General features: G+C 34.9%; 3 protein-coding genes across 3 annotated transcripts; 2 read left to right on the forward strand and 1 right to left on the reverse strand.

Annotated features, from left to right (window-relative positions):
• Nucleotides 1-3,793: 3,793 nt before the first annotated feature.
• LOC132313544 (2-succinylbenzoate--CoA ligase, chloroplastic/peroxisomal) lies at nucleotides 3,794-8,791 on the reverse strand. Its single transcript, XM_059812356.1, has 10 exons — nucleotides 8,507-8,791; nucleotides 7,803-7,875; nucleotides 7,028-7,193; nucleotides 6,827-6,925; nucleotides 6,537-6,634; nucleotides 6,172-6,365; nucleotides 5,494-5,621; nucleotides 4,628-5,016; nucleotides 4,136-4,350; nucleotides 3,794-4,021 (listed from the first exon to the last, which is right to left on the reverse strand). Exons 1-10 carry the CDS (start codon nucleotides 8,704-8,706, stop codon nucleotides 3,892-3,894), a joined length of 1,692 nt encoding a protein of 563 aa, XP_059668339.1. The 5' UTR covers nucleotides 8,707-8,791; the 3' UTR covers nucleotides 3,794-3,891.
• Nucleotides 8,792-10,547: 1,756 nt separating this feature from the next.
• LOC132313551 (uncharacterized) lies at nucleotides 10,548-11,932 on the forward strand. Its single transcript, XM_059812368.1, has one exon. The coding sequence runs from the start codon at nucleotides 10,684-10,686 to the stop codon at nucleotides 11,116-11,118; it is 435 nt and encodes a 144-aa protein (XP_059668351.1). The 5' UTR covers nucleotides 10,548-10,683; the 3' UTR covers nucleotides 11,119-11,932.
• Nucleotides 11,933-14,407: 2,475 nt separating this feature from the next.
• On the forward strand, nucleotides 14,408-19,092 carry LOC132313566 (ferredoxin--NADP reductase, root-type isozyme, chloroplastic). The gene is made up of 5 exons (XM_059812394.1): nucleotides 14,408-14,709; nucleotides 14,867-14,923; nucleotides 16,097-16,429; nucleotides 17,049-17,268; nucleotides 18,390-19,092. The coding sequence occupies exons 1-5, from the start codon at nucleotides 14,686-14,688 to the stop codon at nucleotides 18,887-18,889; spliced, it is 1,134 nt and encodes a 377-aa protein (XP_059668377.1). The 5' UTR covers nucleotides 14,408-14,685; the 3' UTR covers nucleotides 18,890-19,092.
• Nucleotides 19,093-19,637: the final 545 nt, after the last annotated feature.

Consider the following 19,637-nt stretch of genomic DNA (forward strand, 5'->3'; position numbering starts at 1 on the left):
ATTTAAGAGATAATTCAAAAAAAAATAAAAATTTTAGGGGGATATTATATGAATTTTTTTATATATACATGTAAAAATATACGTAATATAAATTTAATATATTTATTATAGTAAACGGGCCAGGCTAAGAGGGGCACATGCCTGGCTCCTTGAGTGTATTAAATGTTTTTTTTTAAAATAAGGCGTTTGGTATTAAATGTCAAGATCACTATATTATTAGTTAAACCACAATTAAAGAATATTTATCAAAGCAACGTCCTCGGGTAGTCAAGACAAATTAATTGCTTTTTAAAACTTTAATTAGCAATATAATGAGAACCGTGATTATGAATGTTACTTTTCTTTTGTTGTTTAATCAAATTCGATTGATAATGAATAATTCTTTATCTTTTCTTTTTGGGTAGGTTTCAATTATTGATCTTTATTAAAGACGTAGTATCAATTGACAGATTAGAGCTAGTGTTTTGACAGGTTAGACCTTTATTATATATCAAATGACAGATTAAAGCTAACAAAACTTAAACCAACTTGTACTTGCAATATGTAAAAAAACCTTCATCTTCCCAAAAGGACGTTGTTTTGATGTATAGCATGAATTTTAACACTAATGATGTGGAGTCCTAACTGGGCCAACATGAGCCCACATTAGATTCCCGTGCACCAAAACCTTGTCATTTGGTCCCAGGAGTACCTTTGGCATATTCTTTGGATCTTCCTCATTTTTTTGCCCTAAAAAAAAGAAATTCATTTTAATATTATGTGACATTTAAAAAATTCATTTTTGAAAGATATATTATTCAAGGAAATAAAAGATTACAATATATAAGAGAGTTAGAATCACAAAATCTTTTTCTATTTTCAAAATCGTGTATAAAACTCTTACTAAAAGGACAATACTTAGTGTGGATCTACAATATCCTCACCTCTTACGTAGTCCAACAAAAATGAAACACCTCATTTTTTATTAAATAGGTCAAAAAAATAAGAAAGGAATAATAAACCTGATCCTACTCGAGTGAGATCGGCTAAAAAAGGGGTTTTTTTTTAATTTTTTTTAAGGGTTCAACCAATCCAAGTTGCAAAATGCAAACTATAGAGAAAAATGCTTAACTTCAATCTGGATAAAAAAAAGATAAGCTTTTCAATTCATGTTGAATAACAAACGTGGTGTGTGTGTTCAACCACACATCATGTAGACATCAAATATGATGAAAATCTAAAACCACGTACGAGTATGAGTATGATAAATATGAGAGTGTTGATAATCGCGCCACGCTAGTTGTCCAAGTGGAGCCATCTTTGAAAATAGGCATATTTGGCCAATACTTATTTGGCATGCCTCTGCCCTTGAAGGGACTAAGCATTAAGCGCTCGTCCGGCAATCATCAGTGTCGAGCACTCGTCCTGCAATCATCAGTGCCGAGCGCTGGTCCGAAGCATCGAGTGCTCATTCGAAGCATCGAGCGTTCATTCGGCAATCATCAGCACCGAAGGCTCATCCGGCAATCATCAGTGCCGAACACTCGTCCAAAGCACCAAGTGCTCGTCCGACAATCATTAGCACCGAGCGCTCGTCCGGCAATCATCAGTGCCGAGCGCTCGTCCGAAGCACCGAGAGCTCGTTCGGCAATCATCAGCACCGAGCGCTAGTCCTGCAATCATTAGTGCTGAGCGCTCATCCGAAGCACCGAGCGCTCGTCCAGCAATCATCAGCACCGAGCGTTCATCCGGCAATCATCAGCACCGAGCGTTCATCCGGCAATCATTAGCATCGAGCGCTCGTTCGGCAATCATCAGTGCCGAGCGCTAGTCCGAAGTCGCTTCCTGCTGGAGCGACCTTGAGCTTTCTGCTTTGTGAGCTCCCCTCTTTTTTGGATAGAGGGACCTCGAAATATAGACTCGGGATGTAGCCTCGCGAGGTCGAGAAGGCAGAACCTCGGAGTAGGCTCATTCCTATGTTGAGTTCAAGAATCTGAGGACATGTGGACAGGTGTCTGAGATCCAAGGTACCGCCTAAGTCCAAGACCGATGCAAAGGGGAAAGGACATTCGGTACCCGAGCTCGAGCTATGAATGATAAAAAATGCATTAATTACGAAAGATATTTGACAAGATCTGTATTAATTAAGGAGCGTCGTTACCTCTTTGGACTAGGGCACAAAATGCCGTGGTCCATCCGTCAATGTCCCATCTGTCAGGAGGGGAGACCCTTAAATCATTAGGTAAGAGCAGGCTCACCCAAAGGACTGAGAGACATTGACCGAGGGAATGAGCACTATAAATAGGCGCATTAATCAGCCTCTTTTAAAGACATAATAACCACCTGACATTGCCGAGCTCGAGTTCATTGGGTACCGAGGTCGGCCTTCCCTTTCTTAATCTTTACTATGCAAAGAGTCCCTTGTATCGCTTGGATCTCCACTTGGATACTGATCTCAGATTTCTTGGCTTACATGGAACGATCTCCTCATCCTACTCACGAACCACCATCAACAGAGAGTTATAGAGGTTGTCGGATATCATTTTCAGGTTTCAACCAAGATGATAAAGAACAACTTTACAAAAACTAAGACCTTAAACCTCATATCTGACATATAGCTCATATCATGTGATACAAAACAGAACCACAATTACTTTAGCCAAATAATGCAATCAGCAGTCTAAAAAAACATAGCATCGCTTCTTCTAAACTCAATAAAAACAGGAAATAATCAATATCTTATTACACCTAAACGCCCAAACTAATCCGAGGTCGAAATCTCTTCTCACTTTCAAGACTAGATACTTGAGAGGAAGAAGATGATGGAGAGAGAGAGGGAATATGGCGGAGAGCGAGGGCTGTTTTTGGTGCCGGAAAGAGAACCAGATGTTGAACCCTAAAAAAAAAACTGAACCTTCTTTACCCGATCTCATTCGGGTAGGATCCAGTTTATTTTTCCTTTCTTTATTATTTTTGATCTGTTTAACAAAAGATGAGGTGTTTTATTTTTATTGGACCAGATAAGAGGTGATGATCTAAGTATTGTCACTGAGCTAACAAAACTTATCAAGTTACCCCCAAACTCATAACCAACCGGTTAAATGAGTTTTGAAATGTCAAATTTGACCTTGTTATTTAATATTAAATTAAAACTATAATTATTATTTTAAAATTACAAAAATACCCCAAAGTGCTTACAAAAATATTAATGAAAGCTATTAAATCAATTTTGCTTTCAAAGTGCTTGGAAAAAGACATGGATATTTTTATAATTTTTAAAATAAAAATTATATCCTTTAATTTAATATTAAATAATAAGGTCAAATTTGATATTTCCCAAATTATTTAATGGGTTGGTCACAGGTTTGGGGTAACTTGATAAGTTTTGTTAATTCAGGAGTTTTTTTTTTTTTTTTTTTTTTTTTTTTTTTTTTTTTTTTGTGTGGAGGTTTTATGCACGATTTTAGAAAGTGGGGGGGGGGGGGGGGGGGGTTATGATTTTAAACTATACATACATACATACATATATTTATTTATTTGCATAGCGCATCAATTGGTGTGACCTGTAGAATGGAGAACACAATTGTCTTTCTTGGTGTTGCTTTGATATATAATTGTATACTGAGATGAATGGATGGGGAGATCTACATGGATGAAAATAAATGATAGCTACCATCTTGACAAAAATCGATTACGAATATTCAATGCCTTTATAGTGAAAAGCAATAATTTCCAATGACCAATGTTTATAAAGCTTTTTTTCATGCTTTTGCTATTGGTGGACCTTTAATGGCCAATTGGCTATAGCTGCCAATATAATAAGGTGTCATTCCATTGATGATGGGAAAAATACACTCACTTTGTGTCTTAGATGAAATTAATTAATTAATCAAATAAATAAATAAATTGTAGTTATAGATTGCTAGGCAGATATTGAACATGAGATATAACTTCTCTTTTAACTTGATCTCTTATTAATTTTCCAGTTGTTGTCAATGGAAATGACTTCTTCCATATAACAAAAGTTTTGGGTATTTTAAACCTGCAAAAAAAAAAAAAAAAAACTGTATGAATACCTATAGCATAAGGAAGGAGAAGATGAAATAAAAAGGCTGAAAAGTAAGCATTGATATAGTATAAAGATTAATAGAAATACCCAGTTAAGTTCTTCTTTTTACAGAAGTGCTGGAGGATCTCACTGGATAAGCAAAATTCAATGTTCTTTGCTGAGATATGAGATCCCAAATCAATCCATTTCCAATCGTCTCTTATTTGAATACAAGCAACAACCATCTCCGTATATCGAGTGTCTGGAAGTCCAACAACAACTACACCAGATACTCCTGGATGTTGTGATATTATGGCTTCCACCTGAGTCACAAAATAAGAACACATTTCAATAAAGGTTTATTTTTATTTTTAATTATTATTATTAAAAAAAATACACTTCAACAAAGTTCAGAGACCATAAACTAATTCATAGACCTGTTTAGGATAAAAGAGTTTAATTTTTCTAATCATAACATTATCTTATAAGTAATTATCATTTCTTACTTGAACTAATGCTAAGTTAGATTACCAGCTCTATGACCAGTTTTATAAACAGATTGGATTGAGGTTGGAGGTCTATTATGTTGCTCATTCTTACCTCCTCAGGGTAAACATTCTCGCCTCCGCTTTTGATTCGACCTTTTGTACGCCCAATGAGCCATAAGTAACCGTAGTCATCAATCTGCCCCATGTCACCTGTGTCGAGCCAATCTGCATCACCTGAATCAGATGCTCCTGATGGGATTTGACCCCAATATCCGAGCATTACGTGGGGGCCTCTAGTTAAGATTCTCCCAACATGAGATGAATCCTGGAGCCTAATCCTTAGTTCAACATGCGGTGCAGGCTTGCCAACACAAATGCCGTCTGGTTGATGAACTGAATTGGAACTTGTTTCACCAGTTACTTGAAAGGGCTGGCCAGGGTTCACAGTTGTTGAGTCATAGAGGGTCATGAAAGTTAGCGAAGAACATGTCTCTGTCATCCCTTCAGAAATTCAAAGGAAAAAGAAAAAAGAGTGAGATCAGAAGCTAATGCATTGTCACATTGTGTATTTGAAGACACTTTACATAATATCTATGAAGTTAAACTTTCAATAATCAAATAAGCAAAGGCCCGGTGCTGGGGTCTTAGAGCTTGAACTCATAATGTTCCTCACCAACCATCCAAGGTTGAAGCATTGTTGACGTTGCCACAAAAAAAATAAAAATAAAAATAAAAAAAATAAAATAAAATTCTAGAGAGGGAAGGGGGATCCAACTTCTTGAATGAAAGAAATTGAATAAAATAATTGGAATCACCCTAAAGAGAATCTTCGGCCTGGTGCTGCAAAAATCTGATTTCAATCTATTAATCTTTTGGCCATATTAGGTAATTCTATCTTGAAATTGTTACCAAACACATGTTAAAGGAATCTTTGAAACAAAATGGACTAAAGAATTTGATGGGACAAAAGAGACCCACCATATGCTGAAAGAAGTTTGGCTCTTGGAAAAGTTCTTGTGGCATATTTGATAAGCTCAACAGAGAGACCCCCACCTCCATTTAAAATCTTTTTCACTGATTTTATTCCTTTCCAAGCTTCCTTTGTCCTGTAAAAAGCTTTCCAAAGATGAATGTGATTATAAAATTTGCATCCTGGGTGAAAATTCTAAGAATTCCAAGTAAAGGGAATTTCTAAAGGAAATGCAATAGGTCAAGTTGCTATATTGATAATTCTGTTTTATTTTATATTTTTTAACATGCTATATTGATAATTCTAACAGGTGTATATACATACACAAATATAAATAACCAGGTAGGGCAGAATGGAGAAAAAGTGTTTGCATACCTATCTGCATGATGTTCAGGCATTGCATTGTGGCTTTGTTCAGTAAGCAGCACAATTAATGTAGCATCTCAATTACAAGTATCTCTCATAAAATGAAAACCAACAGTAGAACGCTATTTTGGTAGGGTAGATGTGCAACCTTAAAGCAATTAATACATGTAGTAGTAATATAAGAACATCCCGTGTTCTATTGGCTCATTTTTAATGCCAATTTGTATAGGAAATTTTTTTGCGACAATAGGATTTTCCAAAAGTTCCAGTGCAAAATTCTCCTCGAATGTTAGTTGTCAATGTCAAAGGATTCAGTTTACCTGATTAATGAGATTAAATCAGCCATTATTGAAGGGACGGTGATTAGAGAAGTTACATGGTGTTGCTCTATGGTTTCAATGGCTGATTTAGCTTCAAACTTGGGTATCAAGACATGGCAACCTCCTGCCATTAGCATTGCCATGGCAGATGATATCCCACCAATGTGACACAAGGGAGCAGTATGTAAATAAACCTGCAAGAGACAATTAAAGGACTAGAAGTCATTCTTCCACAAGCTAAATGAAACACAAAAGTTTATTATTTAGTACTAGTATTGCTTGAATTTCCATTTTCATAAGATTTTGCTCAGGGGAAAAGGAAAAGGAAAAGGAAAAGGAAAAGGAAATCATGAGGAAAGGCATACATCATCCTCACTGTAACCAACAACTGCGATTTTTGCCAGGGATTGTACAATCAAGGCTGAATGGCTTATGGTAACTCCCTTAGGTTTTCCGGTGGTTCCTATAGCCCAAAAAGTAAACAAATAATCAAACCAAAAATTCTGTTCTGAGAAAGAGATTTTTTAGCATATTAAATGTGTTTTCAGAAGCAACTTGATGGTTAAATGACTAATTGTAGTTTTATAGTACATTCATTTACAAAAAAATGAAATTTAAAGAAAATGAAAAGGAAGCTTAAAAGAAAGAGTTCTACCTGAAGTGAAGCATATCATGGCGGTGCCCTCAGGTGCCCTTGAGTAATTGAATGACAGATAGCTTAAAGAAGGCTTCTTAAGTGTTTCAGTAGTTAATACTGGCAAAAGAAATGAGGGTAAAAGAAGATTAAGATGTGAATCATAATAGGAAAAAGCTTTTATCTCTACCAGCAATCGTAGATGTCAACGGAATTACATACCGTTCCCCATACTCCCAGAATCAATAGGAGAATCCATCAAGACATGCCACCTCAGAGAAGGCACGGAATCAGTCTGGAATTCTGAATGCCAGTAATTACAACCCGTGTCAGTTACTAACATAATTGGCTGCACAACCTCCATTGCTAATCTTGCTTCTTTCAAGCTCTGCATGCTCAGATAAATTACTACTGGATATAGCATCATATAGCATACACTATATAGTAGTTAATTATATTGGTCACTTTAACATATAGTGAAACACCAAAGCTCAAAAGTTGTTGCTAAAGGTAGTCAGATGATGTTGAAAATTCTCTAATGCTTTATCTGATTGCATATATGGTGGAAGTTTTGTATTCTTACGATAACCATTGCATCCTGCTGTATTAAACTCCTACCTTTTCTATCCTTCTTCCCAGGAATCAAATCAAGAATATATATATATTTTTTTATTCATTTTTCATAATCACCCAGTAACTAAGAAGGGACAGGAATTACTTTGAAACTCTAAAGATGAACAACAATGAATTCTTAGGCTTCAATAGAATTTTTTCCTTTTTAATCTTCTCCTGGACATTATTTTTATTGAGTTAATGAAAAACTTAAATGTGCACAAGCCACTGAGCTTCAGCCTTTGTCATCATCAATGAACAGGAATACTACCCTCAAATAGTTGCCAAGTCCTAGGAGTTAGTAACCAGTTTATATCCCAAATGCTATAATGAATGAACTGGCTAACAATTAGTACATGGCAAGAAACAAGAGAGCGTTACTTACCCACCGGTAATTGAGGGGAGCTGCTATACCTCCAACAAATGCAACAGCCAGTAACCACTCCAAATACAAATCACTTGAAAAAAAGAGAAAAAAATCCAACAAAGAAGCAATTACAAAAATAAATATATGGTACAAAATTATATAAAACCTAGAAAGTGTCTACCTAGGGGACTAATTGACATTATCTTAAAAGTTCAATCACCAGTTAAAAGGTTAAGATCATCAAAACAAGCTAGCTTCTATTGTTTGAAATTTGAATCACACTCATGGAAGCAGGGAAGCTAAAAAAAATTAACCCACAAAATAGTCACACCTAAGTGCCTTTGTATTTACACATGCATCACCTAAATAACAATTATCTTTAAAAAGAAATGTTTAATTTATTTTTCAAAAACTTTTTATAATGTTTTTTCATTCTTAGTTTCATTTTCGCAATGTAACCAATCATTTGCAATTTTCCATGAAGATGTGCAATTCCCCATGTGTTTGAGCTGTGCATGTAAGTGGGGTCTGGAGATGGTCACAAGTATGCTAAACGGTCACTATGAACTCTGTGGGAATCCCATTTCTAGACTTAGAATAACAGGCACACATACAAATATGAATATATATATATATATATATATATTGCATTTATATTTCTGATATATAGAGTCTCAATTAGAGCTAAGAAAATCGAAGGAGAGGCACGAATAAGCATGAACCTGTTGAGTGCAGAGATGGCTACAACATCTCCATTTCTGAGGCCCAATTCGAACAGTCCACGAGCCAGGCGTAACACTCCCTCAACGAATTGTTGGCCGGTCTTTCGCCGGTTCTGGGTGATTGTGACCGGAGAATTACGTCGGATAGTGGCTAATCGACTCAAGCACTGGCAAATGTGGGCCTGCGAGTAACTACCCATTTCTGTGGAGGGCAAATTGTGAAAAGTTGATTCTCGTCTTTGAAACCCACTACAGGGAAAGAGATCTCTGGCTCCAATGGGAATAGAAAACGGTTTTCTTTATGCTATCTTATCTTGTAATGAGATAAGAAGAGTTTGACTCCCCTGCCCTTTCGCGCGTTATTTAAATAAGTTTCTTTAGAAAACCTGATTTATCCTTCATTTGTTTGAGAAGATTCAAATAACCATAAACTGTTCCATGGAATTGTAACTTTAAAAAATGCTTTTGTTGACTTACCTAACAAGTTATAAATCAAAATTGCACTCTTTTGAATTGAAGTTTAGTGAAGAAGAGAACAACATATAAGTAAATTGATTATTATAAGGTGCATCATGGTTGACAATATAAATAAATAACTAGAAAAAAGATTTGAGAAAACAACATGATGATATTCAATTTTTTATTAAGTATTCTCTTCTTTGCGAAACATGGATATACATTTAATACTCAAATGCATGGGTCATCTATGACTTTGTGCAAGTTGACTTAATGCTATTTGAGATGGAGGGCAAAATTTCTAAATGAGCCTTTTGATATTTATTATATTATTATAAAAAATTGCTCATTTTTATTTAGGAAAAATGACCTTATTTTTAATTTTATCATACCACTTTATCCAAAATAAAAAATAAAAAAACGGAAAAGAAACATTTTTTTTTCCTTCCTTTAAGGGACTGAACTTTCCAACTTTTACGTACCGCTAAATCACAAAGAACTTGATAAATAGGAATTGCTTGCATTAGTGAACCAAAATTCTCAATAATTTTTGCTCAATCAAAGACGGAAAATTATTTTCAGGCCCAAGGCCAAGTCTTCAGCCGGAGACTTGTGCCTAAGCACATGGATCCATTGGGTTGGATGCATGTGTTGCTCTTTGGGTCCAAGCATGTGCTTCGGCCCAAGTATTTGGTTGAAAACATGGACTTGAATATTTTAACTCATCAAAGTGTAGCCGGCCATGACTTTATGTCCATCTCCTACTCTGGCCCTTACCTCTGTAGTCTGTACTAGCAATTTCTGTCTATTTTCGATCTCTAGACACATAATTGTGGACTATCATCAACCATAAGTGGTGTTTAAATGATGCGACCAATAAGGTTGGTGGAATTGGTAAATAAAAAGGTAAAATGGGAGATGAGAAAATTAATTAATTATTAATTGGATATTGGTAACATTGATTATGCTCACCAGTCACCATATATAACTACTGATTTTCTAAAATTATATTATTACCTCACCCCCACCAACAACTTAAAACCTTCAATTACAGACTCTCATGCACTCCTCGTGAACACAGACCATCCTTTCTGGCTCGTGACTTTGCATAAACTCACATTATTCATAATTCATCCATGACTACGAATCTTAAACTACATTTATTTGTGTTAATTAGCATGTCACTATTCAAAAACAGTACTGTCCTACTTTAAATTAGTAAAGGACATATCTTGATCCCTAGAATTTTGTGTACGATTGTATCACGAAACACATATAATCCAACTAAGTACTCCGTATTATACAAGTATCATGTTAGTAGCATTTAATTGAGAATTCAATATTATAAAATAAAAAAAAAAGCGGAGAGAGAATTCAACGCATTTATTTGTGTTCATTAGCATGTCACTGTTAAAAAAACTGTAGTGTCATGTTTTAAATCAGCAAAGGACAAGGGAAGGAGCGGTGGATTAGACATTTACACCCCCTCTCTCTCTAGCCCCTGTTTTCTACGACAGAAGAACTCGCTTTTTGCTGCATTTTTGACTAGACTACAAAACGTAACAACAGACTGTCTGTGTGTGTGTGTGTGTGTGTGTGTGTATATATATGTGTGTGTGTGTAACTGTGTATAACCACTAAAGTATAGAGAGAGAAACCAAGGGGTTGCCTGTGATTTAGAGAGAGTGTGACTGTGTAAGAAAGTAGAAGACTCACCGTAGATGGGGTATTGTTGGCGATGCGGCGTCGTAATGGCGGTCTACTTGGCGTTGATTGCGGTTTCTATCGTCACACATTCAGACGGCAGGGAACTCCGGCCGTCGAATCACGGACTGGCGTACCAGGAATCGCCGGCGGCGGGAAAGAATTCGCCGGAAATGCTGTCGTTCTTCAGAGGGACGACGTTCCCTCCGCCTCAGAAGGTGCCGTTACCAGAGGCAAAGAACATGAGCGATGAGTCGTGGTGGAGGGGCTCCTCCGCTGTCGGCGGCGGCCGGAGAGGGGAGGTTCGCGATCACGTGAGGGAGGCACTGTTGGTGGCCAGCTTGGTGTGCGGAATCGCTGGTGTCGCTTTGCTAGTTGTCGCGGCTTTTCTCTTTCTCTTTCCGTTCCAAAAGCAAAGATCCTCATCATCACCGTCAACAGCTGATAAGTAGTGTGATTGCTCAGTGTGCTACTGTCTCTTTCAGTGTTATGTTTTTTTTTATGAAATCATGTGCATATATATATATTTTAGGCTTCTTTGTTTTTGTTTTTGTTTTTGTTTTTAATTGTTTTTCCTAAATACTTCTTTGTTTTTGTTTTTAATGGTTTTTCCTAAATACTTCTTTGTTTTTGTTTTTAATTGTTTTTTTTAATTATAAATTGTTTCCATTCTCAATCCTTACTTGAGGGCTTTAGTGCAATGCAACTATTAACAATTGACCTAGCAATGGTTTTTATTTTTTTGTTTCTTTAAATGAATTGATTTTGATATCATTTGTGATGTGTAGGACGATTTGTCATTCAATCTACAATTTTAAATTATTAAAAGATGTTAGGTACCGGCTCTTATAAAAGTTCAAGATGATCTTATCCTATTGAGGGTGAAACAAGATGGCTGATGTATCTCTCAACATGCTTGATTATTAATAAGAGGTTATGATCGCTATTAGATGTAATTTACTTCTATGAAGCTGATAATGGAACTAAATTGGCATTTGTTGGGAAGGTGAAGAAAGGGTGTTGAGGGTGAAATTATTACAAAGAAAGTGTCTCATATGGTGGGCCATCTGAGAAGAATCAAAAAACTTTTTTTTTTTTTTGACATATTTGAGTATCCTTTAGTCTTTGGACAATCATTAGTGTTAGAGAGTTCTAACTTCTATAACACAATACATATTTCTTTTTTAACAGTAATTCTTACTGGTTTCAAATCTTCATTCACTTCTTTTGTGCAAAAAGGTGCATCTACATTTTATCCCTTTTTTATTTTTCAAAAATGATTGCATAATGAGATACCAATAAACACCGATGTCACAATCTTCCTCATTTAACAAAATGCTAGTCATAATATTGTCTTGCCCAATAAGAATTATATGTATTTCAATGAAAGATACATACATATTCAGTGTAACATGAGAGGAATGAATTATATATTTTTTCATCAACCTGAATTTAACTTACAAGTCCATACCTAATTTTATCACGAACAATTTTGACTGACCTAATCCATTGATTTTTTTATTATTGGCGCTTTGATGTCATTCACCTAATGGTGAGACTTCCTTTTTTCAGTAAAGTGTACTAACAGTGAGACTTTGTTTACAACTACCATTCCAATAGTGTTCACATTTTCAAATATAATTATAATATGTGATCACTTTTGAAAGATAATTATGTCAATTTATTTACCAACAAAGGCAATCTGAGAAGAAAAGTATAATATTGAAGCGTGAATGTCATTTGCCAAAAATTAATGCTGCCGCATTATTAAGAAATATAACACAGATTGAATATTAATAAAAAAATATGAGAGCCTAAATTATTTATCAACAACTTAACGAATAAGAATCCTCTCCAGAGGTATTATATAAAATTCAATAATTGAGATTGCATCATCACTAATGAATTCCATTTATTAATTCAATCTTAATTATTAAATTTTGTACAGGATCTCTCCAGCGCAGGAGAGAATCCTTGTCACAACTTCGCGTGCTAGTAACACAAAAGTATTGAGTTTAAAAATGACAAGTTCATTTTGCCCTCTTCCTCCAAACACGTGTCACAATGAGCTGGTCTAATGCACAGTGACAATTTAATCTATTGTTATAATGATACTAGAGTGTTTTCATATGACTAAAAAAATTTATTACATTGGTTGCGTTTAGTAACGAGAAACGTTTCATATTTTTTTGTTATCAACCTCTAAAAAGGAAAAACGAAAACAAATCGCGTTCAATAAAATGTTTTTGTTTTTCTATAACATAAAACATTTTCAATTTTTGTGAAGAAAAGAGAAAACATCAAAATGCTGTTTCTTATGTTTTCAGCACTTTAGCATAGAAATGTTTTCATTAATGTTAGTGCACAGTCACTATTCATTTTAAATAAAATTCATATTGTTTGTATTATATACTTAGTTACATATTAAATGTTAATAAAAATATATATTTTTAATATAAATAAATTAAATATTGTATATTATTTTTTATTTGATAAAAATATATTTTAATATATAATATATTAAATAATAATATAAATGATTTTTTGTGACAAAATAATTTTTGATATAGAATATAATGTTATTAAATTATTAAGCAGTAAATATTTTATATTATTATATATCATATCTATATCTATATTATATGTAAATATTAAATATAATAAATTATCATATGCTAAATATATTATATATTACATAATAAATGTATACATCAAGTATATACATGTATTTATATACATAATTGGTAGGAATGTTTTTACTTGGTATGTCTAATTTTATACTTATTGGGTATTTTTAAGATTTAGAATTTTAAATTAGATTTTCTATATTTATGGCTTTCGATATTAATGGAAGTAAGTGTCGTGCTTGAGTGGTTGGGTTGCTCCCTGTGTCCGAGAGTTCGTGTTCAAGTCATCTACCCTCTCCTCTAATCACTAATTCCTAAAATTCTTGCCATTGAAAAAAAATAAAATAGAAATGAAAAAAACAAAAAAAAATTAAAGAATATTATGTTCATTTTGTAACAATTATATTGTATTACTAAATACAATTATTGTTTTATGTTTTCAAATTTATGGCAACAACAAGTATTAATAAATATCATTTCTGTTTTATATTTTCACTCAAGAAAACAAAATTATGTTTGTGCTTTCTTAAGACTACAAAAATAGAAAACGAAAACGTTACTAAACGCATTGAAAAATTGTTATTGAAATGGAGTTGCGCGAAGAAAGAGAAAGTGAGGCTGAAAAATGGCAAAATTCTAATATGCAATATTTTATAGTTGATATCACCGCTAGAGTAAAAAACAAGGGTTGATATATTTTTGGTTTGGACTAATATCACCGTTACAGTGCCATATCACCAAATTAGTGATATGATTTTTGGCCCAAATTTCATATCTGTTATGCCACTATTCAATATCACATCAACCCACTCCAAACATGATATTGGCTTAAAAATCAAAATCAAAAACACTAAAACAAATATCATAACGACTTTCAAACAGGTCTTTAATTATCACATAGATATTATTTACTTTGTACAATCTCCTTTCCATATATACGTTTTTCTTATTGAACGGAATGATATCAAAACTAGTAGTGACATTGGTCCACATGAAGATGTGGGTACTCCTACATATTTTGTCTAAAATCTGGTGCTTACCAAATGATATTGGAGATTTGTAACGCATTTTTGGAAGTGTCGCAAGTTACACATGGATGATTTAAAATATACTACAATTTAGGTAAGAAGTGTAACTTGTTTTTTTTAATCATATGGTTTGAAATTGGAAGATTAGTTTTAGGCTGTTGGAGAGGGGGAGAGAGCACAGACCACTACCGAGGAGGCACGGCAAAATAAACCTGACCTTTCCAACATCCGAATGGATCACTTTCTCTCACCTTCTCCGATCAAACTATTCCCTACAAATTAAACCTATATTTCTCTCTCCCATCTCTCTCTACAAACACAATAAATATATCTTTCATCTTTTCTAGGGCTTTTTGATCCGATCATGGCTTTTTCAGCTGTGTCTCAGGTAAGCTTCTTATTTCTATCTCCACTTGTTCTTTATTTTCCATGGATTTCGTTTCTCTGATCTTGAAAATTGATTCAATTTGAAATTTGATTATTTTTTGAGATTTACTTAATTAATTATGGGATTAGTCTAATATAATCTCAAATGCTTGTTGAAGTTGTCTGTAACTGTCCCTGTTCATAGCGATTTGGCGCTTCGGAGACCTGTGTTTAAGGTACGTCATAACATTTTCACTCCTGTGCTGCTTCGTCAATTGAATAGATTATTCTTGTTGATTAGGTTCAGAACATTGAATTGTGTTTAGGTTACGTAAATTTCTTTTGATTTGGCTTCTGTTGGTTTAGCATCTTGAAAGTACGTATAAGTTGCTGTTCCAAATGATAGTCTTGGTTTTCTTGAAGTTTGGTCTTCGGGTTATTTCTTTTTATTTGACTGATTAACTTCGATTACTGATATTTGGAATGGTGTGTGGAAACTGGGACCTCAAAATTCAAATGGGTTTGAAATGGAATAATCTGGATGGCATTGAAAATGTGGATTTGTCATTTGTGTTGGATGTCTTGCACATTGTTTGTCACAGTGGATAGGGTTTGATATTTTCATTGTTTTCTATATGAAAAGTCCCAATTTAGTTTTAAAGACTTGAGTTCTAAATTTATATAAATTTACAGGATAATGTCTGAGTACTTGAAATTAGGTTTTGGGGCTTTTCTATTTCTTTGAACAATCAAAGGTGCACTGGTCTTATGAATAAGTGGTGTGCAACAGCTTCTTTGCCACACACACAGTCTTTGAGTCCTGGTAGCAGTTTAAACAGGAGAATTGGGACTTGAGAAGTGTAATGGTTTCATTTAATGACTTGAATGTATAATGCGATACAGTTCCTGATTGAGGATCGTTCATATCAGATTAACATTCTAGAAAGAATCTTTATCTTTTTTTCTTTTCTTTTTTTTGTGTGATCTGATTGAACAGTTCAATTGATACCAACAGATACCTCTATTTTGTTCACCACTAAAATTCCTAGCCACCTATCCACTATGTGAGTGAGTCTGCCTTACGGATCCCTTCTGTTCAATGGGAGGGGTCATACCCTCTCCGCCCGCTTAGTGTAGTTTTGAATTTTGACTATATTACCCTCCCACTAGAGTTGATGAAATATTTCAAGTCTGAGTATTTATGATAATTTTTATTTAGTCACGGTACATTTGGCTTAATTCCCTCAGTTGCTTGTCCTTTATGTCATTTGCACCAGTATTGTAATATTTTAGTCATTTTTGTGTATATGAATCATTTCAGGTTTACTCGATATAAGAAACACTTTAAACTGTATGTGGTGTTTACTGTAATTTAGTTCTCAAGGTTTTTGTACTTTATTTTGTTGCAGACACACAGTATAAGATTTCATGATAGATCATGGATCTCTGTCTTACCTTTGGACTTGAAATTAAAGAATGCAAATTCAAGAAATCAGTTCATAGTGTGCATGTCAGTGCAACAAGCCAGCAAATCTAAGGTTGCAGTTTCACCTCTAGCGCTTGAAGATGCCAAAGAGCCTCCACTAAACTTACACAAGCCCAAGGAACCTTATACCGCAACCATTGTTTCTGTTGAGAGGATTGTAGGTCCAAATGCTCCAGGAGAGACTTGTCACATTGTAATTGATCATGGTGGCAATGTTCCCTACTGGGAAGGGCAGAGTTATGGTGTTATTCCTCCTGTAAGTCATACTTTCTCTTTGTTGTGCTTCACTGTCATTACTCTTTTGGATGGAGTTTTGTGCCATCACCTCGTAACTTCTTACGCTAATGTGAAAGGAATACCTCTTTACTTATCCAAAAGAGGTAAGCTCTTTTTGGATGTATCGTGATATTAGTATCATCATAGGGGGAAAACCACATTGAAAAACAATGATTTGCTTTCTCAATGAGATGCTAGATAACTGTTTGCTTTACCAAATTACTACAAGGGTATCTTGTCGGCTGTCAGTGTCAAAGATGATAATGACATGTAGGACGATTGAAGCTTAATTTTAAAGTAGCCTTAATGTTGAACTCTCATTTGTATGGTGGGTCTCAGTATCATGCCTCTGAGCAACATGAATTTTAACTTTGTTTTTTCACGCTTGTTATAATTCTAAAGTATTAGACTTCTGTATGATTATGGTGGTTAAGATGGTTGAAGATTAATTGTAGTAGCCTAATGTTGAAGTCCCATCTTATGGTGGTTGCCAACATCATGCGTCTAACAAGCATTTTGACTTTGTTCTTGCATGCTTTTATGATAATGCTACTATATTCCAGTCATTTAAATTTAATTTTTGTTTCTTTTTATTACAGGGTGAAAATCCGAAGAAACCAGGAGCTCCCCAAAATGTTCGTCTTTATTCAATTGCATCCTCCAGGTATGGAGACTCCTTTGATGGCAAGACAGCCAGTCTCTGTGTTCGTCGTGCTGTCTATTATGATCCTGAGACAGGAAAAGAGGACCCTTCGAAGAATGGTATATGCAGCAATTACTTATGCAACTCGAAGCCTGGAGATAAAGTTAAGATCACAGGTAACCCTACTTATTTCCTAGATGTATTAAATCAAGTCCTGCTGTTCACTGTTCACCACATGAGTAGAAGTGAATGATATCTGTTTCTCAAATTTATTCATAGCACTGTCTTGCATGCAATCAATAAAATTAGAAACTTATTTGCAGCTCGGTCAATTATATGTTTCGCAAATTGCATTGATGACATGTTGGTAATTTCGCGTTTAAAATAAAATTTTGTCAGTTAATTCGAATATTCTGATTGAGTTCATTTAGTTATGAAAGAGAGTAATTAAATAGTGATGCTTCGGGTATGAAGATACGAAATTTTGATGGCTAGTTGGTACTTGGTAGTATCCATTAGTAGTCCAGATACTTCTAGTGTGCCTGTGAATGGCATCAGTCAGGATGCACAACCAAGATTTTCTTTCTCAAACTTTCTACTTTTGAATGAGCTGCATGCTATTGAACCAGGTACATGAGAGGACCGGGGGTGAAAGGCAGAAAAAGATTTTGACTAATATATGAATGGTCCTCTCCAAATGGTTATAATTTTTAATATGTTATTATTGCTTTTCTCTGTGCACCCCCTTTTTATCTGGTCAGAGTGACTGGTTAATCCATAAAAATTATAAAAACTTTCTACCAAGTGCTGCCAGGTCCTCCAAAATTAAAATAAGTCCATATATTTGCCCCTCATAATCTCATATAAAGGTTTATTTTTCTATACAAAAGATGACATAGGTCCAGTGCACTGTTACTTTTAGTTAAAACAATACTGATTAGAATCTGTAGTAGCATGTTCTTTTCCAATCTCTCTGATATTTCTCTTGCCTAGAGATGGGCTAAGCATTATACTTAATTGGACTGATCAACTTTGTAAACCAAACTGCTTGCAAATATTTGACATTCGGTGACTGAATTGCATATCGGATATTCATTCCTATTGTCATGTCATCATTAGCTTTTAGTCTCAAATTTGACTGGGTTCTGGTCATCGTATAAGATGATCTTTATATTATAGCGAATTCCACTGAGTTGATTCTTTTTTTGTTGGTTAATCATTGGTGGATGGGTAATCTGTGGTCAAAATATAAGACCTGCTTCCTTAGCTGTTAATTGAGCTAAAATATTTTTGGCAGGTCCTTCTGGCAAGATAATGCTTTTGCCTGAAGATGACCCAAATGCCACCCACATTATGATTGGTACTGGTACTGGCATTGCTCCTTTCAGAGGCTACCTACGTCGTATGTTCATGGAGTCTGTACCTTCATTCAAGTTTGGTGGCCTAGCTTGGCTGTTCCTCGGGGTGGCCAACACTGACAGTCTCCTTTATGATGACGAATTCTCCAAGTATCTTCATGATTATCCCGATAACTTCCGGTATGATCGGGCCCTTAGCCGAGAACATAAGAACAAGATTGGGGGCAAGATGTACGTTCAAGATAAAATTGAAGAATACAGTGATGAGATCTTCAAACTCTTAGATAATGGAGCCCACATCTATTTCTGTGGGCTTAAGGGGATGATGCCCGGCATCCAAGACACGTTGAAGAGGGTTGCAGAGCAGCGAGGGGAGAGCTGGGAAGAGAAGCTCTCACAACTCAAAAAGAACAAACAGTGGCATGTTGAAGTCTACTGATTTTGCATTACTTCAGAGCTTGTTCTTGTCTGACGACAAGAAAATGGTGCCTTTATTCCTGTTAGTTACTGTGAAGTTTGTTTTTACAAGCACTTGTTATTCATCTATTTTATTAATTGATGAAGAGGGCAAATTATTCTCATGTTCAATACAATTCAGGAATCCCAGTGGTAATAATAAGATTATTCCTCTTCCTTTTGTTATATTTTATGGCTTTTCTAATTTTGACAAGGACAATGCGGTAAGTATGTTCCCCACTATCTCTGATTTGACAATTAAAGAGGATGTGTCTATTTGTTATTAGTCTATATCACGAATCCACGATGCAGTAAATCTTTACCGGTGAAGACCTAAGTACGCGTGAAGGTCAATGGGTGTATAATCAGGATTAAACAAGGAAAGAAAAAAGAGAGCCATGTGATGATGGATACTGTCCCTGCGACTACCTCCTAAAATTTGAGCTATCTAAGATATGTTTTTGTTTTTTATGATTGTACAAAGAGTTCATGAGATGATGGGTGAGCAGTCAATTTGAGTTCCTTACTTCAGGACGAGAAGTGACCATGAAGTTTGTAGCGGGAAGCGGGATCGAAAATAGTCACTTCACATGTGCAAGTAAGACTTTCGTACATCTAATTCTCTCCTACAGGGACTTTAAAAATGACCATAGAACTTGTTTTTCCCACACAAGTAAAAAGGAAAAAGAAAATTGCACATCAATGGTACTTTCTGATTAGAAATCCACTAG

Source organism: Cornus florida, unplaced genomic scaffold (genome assembly GCF_030987335.1).
Source record: "Cornus florida cultivar Cherokee Brave unplaced genomic scaffold, ASM3098733v1 CherokeeBrave_3.0.0_Hap2_Chr01, whole genome shotgun sequence".
Lineage (NCBI taxonomy): Eukaryota > Viridiplantae > Streptophyta > Magnoliopsida > Cornales > Cornaceae > Cornus > Cornus florida.